The sequence below is a fragment of the Dunckerocampus dactyliophorus genome, chromosome 10 (genome assembly GCF_027744805.1).
Source record: "Dunckerocampus dactyliophorus isolate RoL2022-P2 chromosome 10, RoL_Ddac_1.1, whole genome shotgun sequence".
Taxonomy (NCBI): domain Eukaryota; kingdom Metazoa; phylum Chordata; class Actinopteri; order Syngnathiformes; family Syngnathidae; genus Dunckerocampus; species Dunckerocampus dactyliophorus.
The window spans coordinates 19,490,208-19,502,434 of record NC_072828.1 but is presented as its reverse complement, the minus strand read 5'-3'; the positions used below and the strand labels follow the sequence as shown (position 1 = coordinate 19,502,434).

Genomic DNA, 12,227 nt, shown 5'->3' with positions numbered 1-12,227 from the left:
TTTTATTCTGTAGAACTGTGTGCAAATACACAAACGTGCACACATATCACATTACGTCGACGTAAGTGAACATATTTGTAAGCCTCCTAGGGACTGTCTGTACAAAGATAAAAACACACTCCAGCCGTAAGAATGGAGTGTATTTCTGCACGCTGCAAGGAAACGCTCCTGTAGTGCTTGCAGCATGAGTCACATTGGTTGTACTCTTTTTCAAACCTCAGACATTCCTCCCATCTGTAACAGTCTGCACTGAATGAGCAATATTGGCGAGGTTAACTGAAGGTGAAAACATTGCGTATAAATCTTACAAAGGTGACCACAAAAAGTTAAAAAGTGACTTTAAGCCGCTGATGTTTTTGCCACCTGTAGCCGCTACAGGTGGCAAAAACAAAACATCATTCATGAGGAAAGTTAATCCAATTAGGTGACTGATGCGCTTCTAAGTGCTACTGACCACCACCACTACTCACATTGTCACGTAACATAAATGTGCCTGTACACCACCTGGGTCCCGGCTTTGCTGTGCAGTATCATTATGTTAAATTCACATCACTGTTTATGCTTTTGTTAATGTCTGTCTGTGTTTCACGGCGGTCTCAACGTCATAGATATCGTGGATTTGTAATAATAAACACACAAACATCAAAACACTATAAACAATGACTGATATCCAACCTTCCTGTTTATTACATTGGAGAGACAAAAATAAACTGACTAAGTAAGGATTTGCCTCAAAAACTGTAAAAAAAAAAAAGTGCATAAAAAGGGACTGTATGCAGCAGGTTCCACTAGGGGGCGCTAACATTCGTACGTACTACAAGTATTATATCCCGCCTCTTCCTGCTTTGAGTTCGTAAGCCACACCCCGCATCAAACACGCGCGCATTAGTTATGTTTGTTGGCAGATGATGATAATGATTTGGCAAAGTTTAGCTACTAACTAGCCATCATTGAATGTACAGCCTATCGTAACCAAATTGCCGGTCGTCTCTCTGTGAAGGGCAGCCATGTACGCAAAGTATTTTACTCGGGAACAAACATTTGCGACAGTTTTTATGCAATTTAATTCGTAATTGTTCGTTAAAAAAAATAGATATTTTGTTATCTCCCCCGTGTGCGTCCATCCAGCGTGTTTTTCTTCCATCTCTCAGCGCAGACGTTCGGATGCTGACACCTCAGTGTGAAAAGCAAACTCAGTCTTTCTCACAAGAACCCACTCGCACGCATGCATACAATATGCACACGCACAAACAGTTCTGGTGTTTTGTGGGCCGAATTAGGCCTGTGAGCAAGAGTCAACAGTGAATGCTGACCATGTGTGCCCTGACCGCACATGGAACTACTGTATCCTGGAGCTTATATAATAGGTGTGAAAGCATAGCTGTCAGCCAGAATTCCAGGTGTGTTTGCACTTCCACTGCAGATAATTTTTTTTTTTTTTTAAAAGAGCATAACTGGCACAGGTGTTTTTACGTCCCATTTCCGGTGATAAGGTCAAGAGTGCATTCATTGTCAGTCAGCCAGGCGTGCGTTGTCATGAAGTGAGGACCGTCTTAAGTGTGCAGGGTGGTTCATTAGGAAGCACAACACAGTGAACAGTAAAACATGTGAGAAAGGAAAATACACTTGTGTTACTCTTTTTTTTTTCCTCTTTGCCTTCTTGAAAACATGCCCTCTTTCACTTCCACTCCCTCTGAAGTAAAAAAAGCAACTTTCCTCCGCCTGAGGAGAGAACTTTGAGTGTGGTCTTGGCTTGCCTTCAAACAGAAGCCTGTGGAACACTTCTGTTTTGACATAATAAATATATCATTGGTGATATTTACAGCATCAATATACAATTTGTTGGGTTAATTCCATGTCTCCATTCATTAAGTTAGTCACTAGTACCAAAAAAAAAAAAAAAAAAACTGCTGTTAGGCTTGTGTACATTATGCTGCAGAATTTGAACTATGCTGCCCCCTTGTGGTGAAACAGGAGAGACTGAGGTGACTATGAGAGACCCGAACTGTCATCAAGCCAGTTTGAGTCAGTCCAAACCATAGTGGGGCCTCATCAGGATCATCATACCGTCCTGTCAGAGAGCCAGCATGAGCTTCGCTAACAAGCATCGAGCCGCTTTACGCTTCATCAACCTAACTGCGGGTGTGTTAGTTTGCATGACAGCCAATCAATCAGTGAGTTTGTCAGCCTCTCAGCAGCTGGCCAACATCTCAGCAACATCAGTTGCTTTAGAATCCTATGGGTGATCTCATATGGTTGTCAAAACAGTCTCATCTCTTTAGTCCCCCGAGTGGAATCCATATATCCATGTTCAGACCAGACTTTTTAAACTCCCTTCACTGATAATCTCATGACCAGAAGATTAGTTGGAGTCAAAGATCAATACGGACACCAGGGTCACACTCGACTGATAAGCAGTCACCATTTAAACTCAGTGTTGACAAGGGTCAGTGGCTGACCAATGCTCGTTGCATGTGTTGTTAGAAGTAGAAAATATACGGGCTTGATCACCAGTATGAAGACGGTCCAATAAACAGAGAATTATGAGAATTATGATTAAGCAACAACCGTTGCGAACTCTATCTAAAGCAGCCTTTTTCCACTGAGGGCAACATACCGATCAATAAAAGGATGCGAGCCACTTTGATATTTTGTAAAGCAACACGTGTCGATATGCTAAGAAGTTATATGTATTTCAAGAAAAATGGCATCTCAGCTTTGTGATATACAGTAAGTCAAAAAATTATTAGTATGAATATTATTAGTATGAACTTTGGTCATTGTTCTTTTTTCCCATTTTTACTGTTCCAAGACTTCTCATTTTAATAAAATTTAAAAAAACATGTTTTTCTTTATTTCTCATAATATTATGACTAAATAAAAATAATGTATATATTTTTATACCCCAATTCCATTATTTTTCTTTTATTTTAAGTTTATTAAGTTAAGTTTATTATCATACAATTGTGAGTTTTTTTCTTAGAATATAACTTTTTTTTCTTAATAATTTGACTTCATTCTTGTAAAATTACAGCTGTTTTTTTTATTCTGTTGTTTGTTTGTTTTTTGTCATTTTCCAACTATTTCAACTTTCTTCTTGGAAATTTTCATCTTGCAATTCTGACTTTATTCCCATAATATTTTGACTTTATTCTCGTAACATCATTTTTTTTCAGTTTTTCCTGCAACCTAGTTTTCTAAAAAAATTGAAACTTTATTGGTTGATTTGTTTGTTTTTCATGTATTACTACAATATTATTTCATAATGTCTTTCTTTAATATTTCTACTTCAAGCTACTTAAATGACAAGGAAAAGCCAATAAAAAACAGCCGTGGGCCGCACTCCACCCCCGGCCCTCCCTCTGGGTACGCGTCCCGTCGAGCCTACTCTGCTGTGATTGGTCACACTTCCAAGCGCTCCCGAGGGCTTCCGGACAGCTGCCGAACCCCTTTTGTCCGATTACTTACACAAAATAAACACAGTTTGGACACTGATAAATTGTTACTTACAGCTTGCTCTTCTGACTCTTCAACACGACCAAGTAACGTTGGAATGGCGTCGGACTTCAGCAACAGTTGGCGGATAGTCCAGGTTCGTATTGGCCCATGTTCACACAAGTCCCGTTTGAAGTGTACAGGTGACTACAGAGGTGTTATTTCATGTCTAAAGGTCTCCAATAATGGCAAACAGGTTTTCTATGCTCTAACTACAAAAATATTAGGTTTATTCATATTGAAGAGCCTACTTCGTGGAAATTCACTTATCTCGGTTGGGTCTGGAACCAGTTAACTGCGATAAACGAGGAACGACTGCAATTTTGTTCAGCCCACGGTAGTCGATGCTAGGGTAAAGAGCCTTATCGAAGGGCCTCTCCTAGCGAAGGACCAGGAGAGAATGTGACATGAAACTCTCTTTCACAACAACTATTAAAAAAACAGTGGAATCTTATCAGAGCGCGTGCAAATGTAACACCGGCTTAACAAAGCTGCTTTCTGTGTGCAGCGCTACATGCTTACAATAAATTCATATAATGATAATGTGTGCTATTTTCAAAAAAGCTGATGCTGACTTTTTTTTTTTGCCATCTTTTAGTCTGTTTTCAAAAACAACAAGTAAATAGAAATAGAAGATATCGAACCTCAAAAGAGTTTAGAATACCATTTCCTGCCCCTCGTTGTTTTCAAGAGCATTCCTGGAATGACGGATGCGTGTATTTTAAGGTGGACATTTATCCTAGCTGGTGATTTGGGGCCGCTGTGGTTGGCAATGCTGTGTATGTGTGTGTGTTGCCCTCGGGAACATTCAACATGTATTTCCTCCATGGATCCTCGGGGAGCCTACGTTGTAATTACTGTGGAAGAATATTCTTTTAACTGCTGGGGTGTCACCCCTACTCTGTTTTTTTGCAATTGCTGATGTATGCGTGTGTGTTACTCAGTTACACCATCATGCTACCAGGGTTTATATACACAAGATCGTACCATCTCTGTTCGAGTTCATTCCAAAGCAGCTGATATCAAGGCTCTTGAGTTCTTCCACACTCAACTCATCCAAGCATGCCTTTATAGACCTTGCTTTGTTCACTGTGGCAAAGTCATGCTGGAGCTGAAAAGGGCCTTGCCCAAGCTGTTCCCGCAAAGATGGAAGCATATAATTGTTCAAGATATGTTGGTTAGACGAAAAATAGAAATCCCGTGGGACTAAGGGGCTTTGCCCCACCCCTGATTGATTCATTTCTTGATTATAAGCATTGGCCATTGTCAACCATGAAACAGATTTATTAATGAATCCATTTTTGAAAAAAAAAAGCGATAGAATGACGGAGCGATATCCGAACCGTGACGTAGCGAGGGACGACTGTATGCATGAGTCTTCGTTTCAAAGTTGTGCAACAGTCGCTACAGTGGACACGAGCGTGTCATGCCATACACTGCCACCTTTGGTCAGCTGTTGTACTGTAAGTGCTAAAAAAAAAAAGATGGTTGACAGAAGTGCAGAGCAGGGGAGGTCAATCTGGGTGACCCTTGCAGGTAAAAGTATAGGAACATCAAGCAACAAGGAGTAATATCCTTAAAATATTCATTTGTGATCTGAGGACGTTTTGAATAATCATGTGTCCACTAAATTGGACATCATGTATCCGCTGGCAGGGGTGAGACAATACGCTCAACTCACGAGACGAGACGATACAGGAGATTGAGTCTACGAGACAAGACAAGATTTTAACTTTACTTTTAAGAAAAGTACAATGAAAAAATATGACAATATATATAATATAATGTCTACTGTGTTACACTCTTCTGCACTCCGTGTGTACGCTACCGGCCCTCCACCTTTAACAACTTTCACAACACCAAACAATATTTGAACCAATTCAAGGAACCCTTCAAAGTAATCACAGTCTCAGAAACTTGTATTAATGCTAACAAAGGTGTGGACTTTGTGCTGGAAGGATATGAAATGACCTGTATAAACCGGAATCATCCAAGTGGAGGGGGTGTGACCATGGGGTACACCCTGGATTGGTCGCCAGCCAATCGCAGGGCACGTATAGACAAACAACCATTCGCACTCACATTCATACCTATGGACAATTTAGAGTCGCCAATTAACCTAACATGCATGTTTTTGGAATGTGGGAGGAAACCGGAGCACCCGGAGAAAACATGCAAACTCCACACACAAAATTCCCAAAGGAGATTCGAACCCGATCTCCAGACTGTGACTGTGTAGCCAACATGCTAACCACTAGACCACCGTGCGGGCCGTGGACAAACATCTGAACTACAAAATGGTGAAGAATATGTCATTTGTTATCGACAACATTGTAGAATGCATAATGAAAAAAAGCAAAAATGTGTTAATAAGTTGCTTATATCGATCTCCAAAGTCAAGGTTTAGAATGTTTGAGGGTTGGATTACAGTTTTTCTTGATTGCTAAGACACATTTCTCGAAGGTTGCTCTCCTTTTCTCTAAACTGTGAACACAAAACCCAAATTTCAAGCTTCATTCACAAAACCCCAGACTCCTCTTCCAAAACCAAACGTTCACCTCAAAACTGAACTATGTTGTCAAATTGTGCCCCGAGTCAATCCAAATTAACCACACGACTGAACCGTCACTGAAGACAAAAATAGAAAACACAATTCTCAGGACATGAAGCTGTAGAAGTAAATGTTTACTGTTCACTGTAGGCTAAATGCATGTTGCAAAACAAAAACCTGTGCATTTAGCACTTGTATACAGTAAGTCTACGTAAAAATGAAGTACAAAAATGTACAAATGAGAAGTGCATTACTCAGCCACAGCATCGTTTCTCTGTACTGGGTCAGGCCACAGGACTTCATCCACATCACAGGCCACATTTTGTCTGGCCAGGGAACGGGGGGAAAAGCCTAGGCTAGTTTCATGGCTTGCAGGATATTTATCCTGGTGTAAGGTTGGCGTTCATATACAGTGGGTTGCAAAAGTATTCATACCCATGAGCAACACTCAATTTCTCAGCACAGAACAAAAGAAAAGTGTGTTTCTCCTGTTTGCATGAAAGGAAATAGCACAAACATGACAATCCACCACTGTTTTTGTTCATAAGCACTCTTTACTACGGATAGATTGCATAAGTCTGTATTTCATTGTTGCAAAGGTATTCATGCCATTGCACCAAAGTTGTCATTTTTTAATCGAAAATGATTGCACACCAAATACTATTGCATCACAGTGTCACAAGCCTGCATTTAAACACTTGTGACTCGTATAGGCTTCATTACTCCCTATAAATTGTGCCCAATAGTCACCTGTCCACAGTCGTCCTATGCTTGTCAGCAGACAACAGTCATGAAATCGAAGGAGCTGTCAGAAGACCTCAGAAAGAAACTTCTAGAGAAGCATAGAGATGGACAAAGCTATGCAGCCTTTGCAAGTTCACTCAATGTGCCAAAAAGTACTGTTGCATCACTGGTCCAGAAGTGGAAGCGCCATGGCACCACTGTGAACCTCCGAAGAACAGGGTGTCCCTCCAAGATCACGGCAAAAGGCAAGAGGAAACTGTTCAGGTAAGCAAGAGCAAACCCCTCCGTAACTCTTGAAGGGGACTAATGGACAGAAGTCTACTATATCCCGCACTTTACACAAGGAAGATCTCTATGGGCGTGTTGCAAAGAAGAAGCCATACCTGAAGAAACAACATCTGCAGTATGCTACCACACATCTGAAAGAAACTTCAGCGATGTGGGAAAGAGTGATCTGGTCAGATGAAACAAAAATTTAACTTTTTGGCCTGAACACTAGGAAGTATGTTTGGCGCAAAGCCAACACAGCTGATGATCCGGCTCATGCCATCCCTACTGTGAAACATGGAGGTGGGAACATCATGCTATGGGGCTGTTTCTCTTCCTCCGGCCATGGTGAGCTTGTCCGTGTACAAGGGACTATGAATAGTGCGAAATACATTGACATCCTGGAGAAGAACCTCTTCAAGTCTGCAAAAAGCCTGAACTTTGGTAGGAGGTTTATCTTTCAGCAGGATAATGATCCAAAACATCCAGCTCAAGTGACACAAGAATGGCTCAGGAAGAAGAAAGTGAAGCTTTTAGACTGGCCAAGTCAGAGCCCGGATCCCAACCTAATAGAAAACCTGTGGCGGGATCTGAAGATTACCATCCACCGAAGATCACCAGGGAACCTGACTCAGCTGGAGCGGTATTGCAAAGAGGAGTGGGCGAAACTGTCCAAACAACATTGCGCAAAACTCATTGCTGGCTATCCAACGTGATTGGAAGCTGTTATTACTGCCGAAGGAGCTGCAACCAAGTACTGACTATCACTTGATGACTTGGTGTGAATACTTTTGCAACAGTGAAATACAGATTATGCAATTTATCTGTAGTAAAGAGTGCTTCTGAACAAAAACAGTGATACATTGTCATGTTTGTGCTATTTCCTTTCATGCAAACAGGAGAAACGCACGTTTCCTTTGTTCTGTGCCGAGAAATTGAGTGTTGCTCATGGGTATGAATACTTTTGCAACCCACTGTACCTTCCACCGCCATGAGGAGCACAATTCTTTAATGGGGTACAGGAAATGGGAGTATGGTGATTGATAAAACCTTTGTTCATATTGAACCACTCTCTAACCTGGAGGCCTCTGTGAAAACTCACATTGTCCCAAACAACATAGACAGGATGCTAATCGTTGTCTTTGCTGACCACCTCTCACACAAACTCCTCTCACATTTCTATCCATTGCGGTGCTCTCTGAACTGGCTTATATACGTTCCCTCACATCATTAGCCACAGGTGTGATCAATTTTGAGTTGTTGTGTTCACCCAGTGACACCTGTGCTTTACTTGTGTTTGACGTTTGCCACCTGTGCTCACCATTATGCAACACAGGTGCATCACAATGGAAATGTGTTGGCAAGTTGTGTCTGACCGGGTGAAAAGCGCTGATGGTTTTGCCGAAAGAGTGGCCGATTCAGTCCGTTGGTTCAGGCAATGGAGCGTTTTGGCTCAGACAATAGGGTTTACTGTTTTAGCAATTGATTCAATATTGAATAAAGCAAAATTAGTTCTTGATCAAAAATCACTCCACACTCTTTACTGTTCTTTGGTATGAGGTATGGGGCAATAATTATAAAAGCAACCTTCACTCCGTAATGTACTGCAAAAAAGATCGGTGAGTGTGATTCATAATGCCGCGTATAGAGAACATAAAAATCCTTTATTTTGAAAATCACAAATATTAAAATGTGCTGATTCAGTAAATTTAATAAAATAAAATAAAACAATATATTTTGACTGTATTTTACAGTGTTGCTGCAACTTTGTTGTGTTTGAAAATACTTTACGCAAATCAATTAAATTACCTTATTAGAATGTAAATTTAGTTTTAATTAGGATACCCGTCCTATCATGATAACAGTATGTTTTTTTTTTTAAGTCAGGAGGCTCGATGTTGTTGCAATACATTTAACAGTATTTGGAAATGTTAAAATATAGTATGTGAAGACATGGTTAAAGAGCATTAAAAACTAATTTTAGTTTTTACTCATACATTGAAAAATGTATGTTTTTCAAAAAAAATGAAGTTGACTTTTTTTCTCTTCATGCTTAGAGAAGATAATAAAAACACTCGGGTGGGAAAAAATAGCCTTTAAAATACCCTTACATCGTTGCTGTTCATATCTGGCAGCAGTATTATTGGAAAAGGTCGTTGTATATGTGAACTAGAACTAAGTCCCTGTTTCAGCTTCCACTGACACAATAATGTCCAGAACCTGTGCAGAATATCTAATTTAGAATTGCCTAGTATTGTTGTTTAATAAGTGTCTTATAAAAGGTTCTCCTGCGCTCCATTCTCCCATTACGACATTGTCAGCCAAAATCATTTTAATGAAATCATCACTATTTTGGCAGATTGTTGCTGGGTTCCCCGGGAACCAATAAAAACAGCCAGGAGTGCGGGCCGGAAAAAAAAAACAGAGGCAAAAGTCACTGGACTATAAAAAAATACATACAAAAATAGAGAACCCAGCTGACCACCACAGTGTGACAACTAACAATGTTTTTCAATGAGAACCCAACATGAACTGAGTAAAACCATAATTCATGGATGAAAATATAGCTGGGCGAACACCATGGGAAAGAAATTAGCAGATGTGGGAGGGACTGAGACATATTACTGATGTACTGCTGTTGTGTAAAGGAAATAAACACACACTATGGAAAAAAGGATGGCCAAAAGTGAGGTCACTGATAATACAGTAAAAATAGCACAACAAGGCATGGCTGACAAACCCTGTTCTAGATCCTGAAGGTTAACCCTGATATGCAAAGTAGGTGAGAAACAATCATTTGTGCATTGATTTCTCCATCCACCATCACCCATGTGTCCTTACGGCAAGCAGAGAGAGAGAAAGCCAGCAAGTTTGCCTTTGGGGCTCTCTCAACAGTCTCACATGTGATTGGCTCAAATTAGACCACGTGGCTCTTTCTCACGCCCATACATGGACATCAGGGTGGAGTATGGAAAAGGAGGCAAGGGGCAGCGCAGTGGAGGGTTCACTCTGCAGGAGACTGTGGAGGACAGAGCCGGTGGTCATAGTGATATATGGAATAGTTGCTATGCTGGCGCATGGCGCTTATTGTTGGATATGTTTGTTATAGTAAGTCCTTTTAAGATAAGTGCTTTCTCTAATTAGTTTTTCTTGGAAGAGGCAAATGGGAGTTGCCATTGGACCTTCACTTCACTTGGGGGAAGTTGTATCACTTTGTGTTGTCAAGGCGACCGCATCTCTTATTTACAGCTGGGGCACCCCCGCTGGAGGCATCGCTTGGTTACTTCTGTGAGTCTTGACGCTGGAGAAAAGTTACCGTGCTAAGAATGTCAGAGCGATGTAACCTGAAGAGCCTGACAGCAGCTCTGTGTTGCTTCTACCACAAGAACTCCGTCATCACTGCAAAGGTGAGAAATGCACACGTGCGTGTGGATGTGTCGTCGATGGGAGCGTAGTGTTGGTTTTCAGACCGTTGGGAACATGCTGTTTGGTTTTAGGTTGTTAATGTCATCGCATTTTGCAGATTTGATTTCACACAGACTAACCAGGCTGTGCTGTACTAATCTGTTGTTGTTTAAAGGAGCGTCCACAGACAAGCCAGTCTTAATAAGCCTCCCAAAAGTGCCTGGTGACACTTCCAGCCTGAACAAAATCTAATCAAACTGAATAGTCCTCCTCTTTCCCTCACTCTGTCTGTGAGTTGAACACTGGGCTTTTATTATGCGGACCAGACACCCGCATAAATGAGCAACTGTGTAACTGTCTGACTGCGTGTGTGTGTGTGTGTATGTGAAATACATGAGTGGCTTTATCCATAAGTAGTGCTGGCACACAGACAAGGCAGTGTGTGATGGCAAGGGTGAGACGCAGATAGTTGTACATAGCGAGGTACCAAGATGAAGGTGATAGCCTTCGTGAGGGTGATTCATTGCTGACTTGTGTGATGGTATGCCCCCTTTATGACGTCAGTGAAATGTACCAATGCCATTAGCTTGATTTGATGGAGCCGACGGTGGCGCAGCGACCCAAAGTTACACGGTGTCCTTTAAGATTGTTCAAATACACTGGATGGGCACGACTAGTAGGACACCTGGAAGTGTCTCTTTACAGCAGGGGTGTCCAAAGTGCGCCCTAGGAGCTATTTGCGGCCCGCGGCTGTTTTTGTAATGGGCCTCGGCACATTCCAGTGAGAAAAGGTTGTCATTTTACGAGAATAAAATTAATATTATGTAATATTATGATGAAAAATAACATAATTTTAGCAGTATAATCTTGAAATATTAAAAAAAAAAGATGTTATTTTTTGAAAAGTCAAAAGAAAACAGGATTAGGCTAGGAAAAAGTTATAATATTATGGAAATATGGCCAAAATATTATCGGAATAAAGTCATAATTACAAGAAGAAAATTTAAATGAAAAAAAACAGCTGTAATTTTACGACAAAAAAATCAAAATATTAAAAGAAAAAAGTTGTATTCTAACGAGAAAAAACCTTGCAATTTTACGAGAATAAACTCAAAATATGATTTGGAAAAATACTGTAATTTGAGTAGCATAGAGTTGAAATTTTTGAAAAAAAATGTTTGTTTTTTGTAAATCGCAATATTATGAAAAACAAAACAAAAAAAAGTTGTAATTTTTGGAAAACTAGGTTGGAGAAAAAGTTACAATATTATGGGAATAAAGTCAAAACACTGTGGGAATAAAGTCATAACATTAGGAGAAGAAAATTTACTAAGATTTAAGAAGAAAGTTGAAAAAACAAAGATCGAAGTTCATACTAGTAATACGCTTTTTCACCTATATCACAAAGCTGAGATGCATTTTTTTCTTGCAATATACAGTATATAACTTCTTAGCCTGTCTACATTACATGTGTTGGTTTAAAATATCAAAGTAGTCCTTGCATACTTTCATTTTTTTTGTTGCCCTCCCTAAAAAAGGTTGGGACACCCCTGCTTTACAGCTTCCTCAAGTCTGGTAGGACTTTCGACAAGATTTTGGTCACGGATATGATGCAATGGTACAGGAATTTTGTTCATTCATCCGGAAGAGCAATTGTGAGGCCAGAGGTCATGGGTTTGGAGCACGACAGTCTGTCTCACAGTCTCTGTTCTAGTTTATACCAAAGGTGAAGTTCTTCTACATCAGACGTTCCACTATCTGTTTT

The 12,227-nt window shown here is 40.4% G+C and overlaps 1 protein-coding gene across 5 annotated transcripts in view; it reads left to right on the top strand.

Annotated features, from left to right (window-relative positions):
* The window catches only part of bcar3 (BCAR3 adaptor protein, NSP family member), a 70,080-nt gene that overhangs the window by 34,736 nt on the left and 23,117 nt on the right, over positions 1 to 12,227 (top strand). The window contains exon 1 of one of the 5 annotated variants that reach the window (XM_054790205.1): positions 9,313 to 10,464. The exons of the other annotated variants lie outside the window; for them this stretch is intronic. Within the exon in view, the coding sequence (XP_054646180.1) occupies positions 10,384 to 10,464 (81 nt within the window). The 5' untranslated portion in view covers positions 9,313 to 10,383. Of the gene's footprint in view, positions 1 to 9,312; positions 10,465 to 12,227 lie in introns of those variants that run through there. 5 annotated transcript variants of the gene reach the window in all.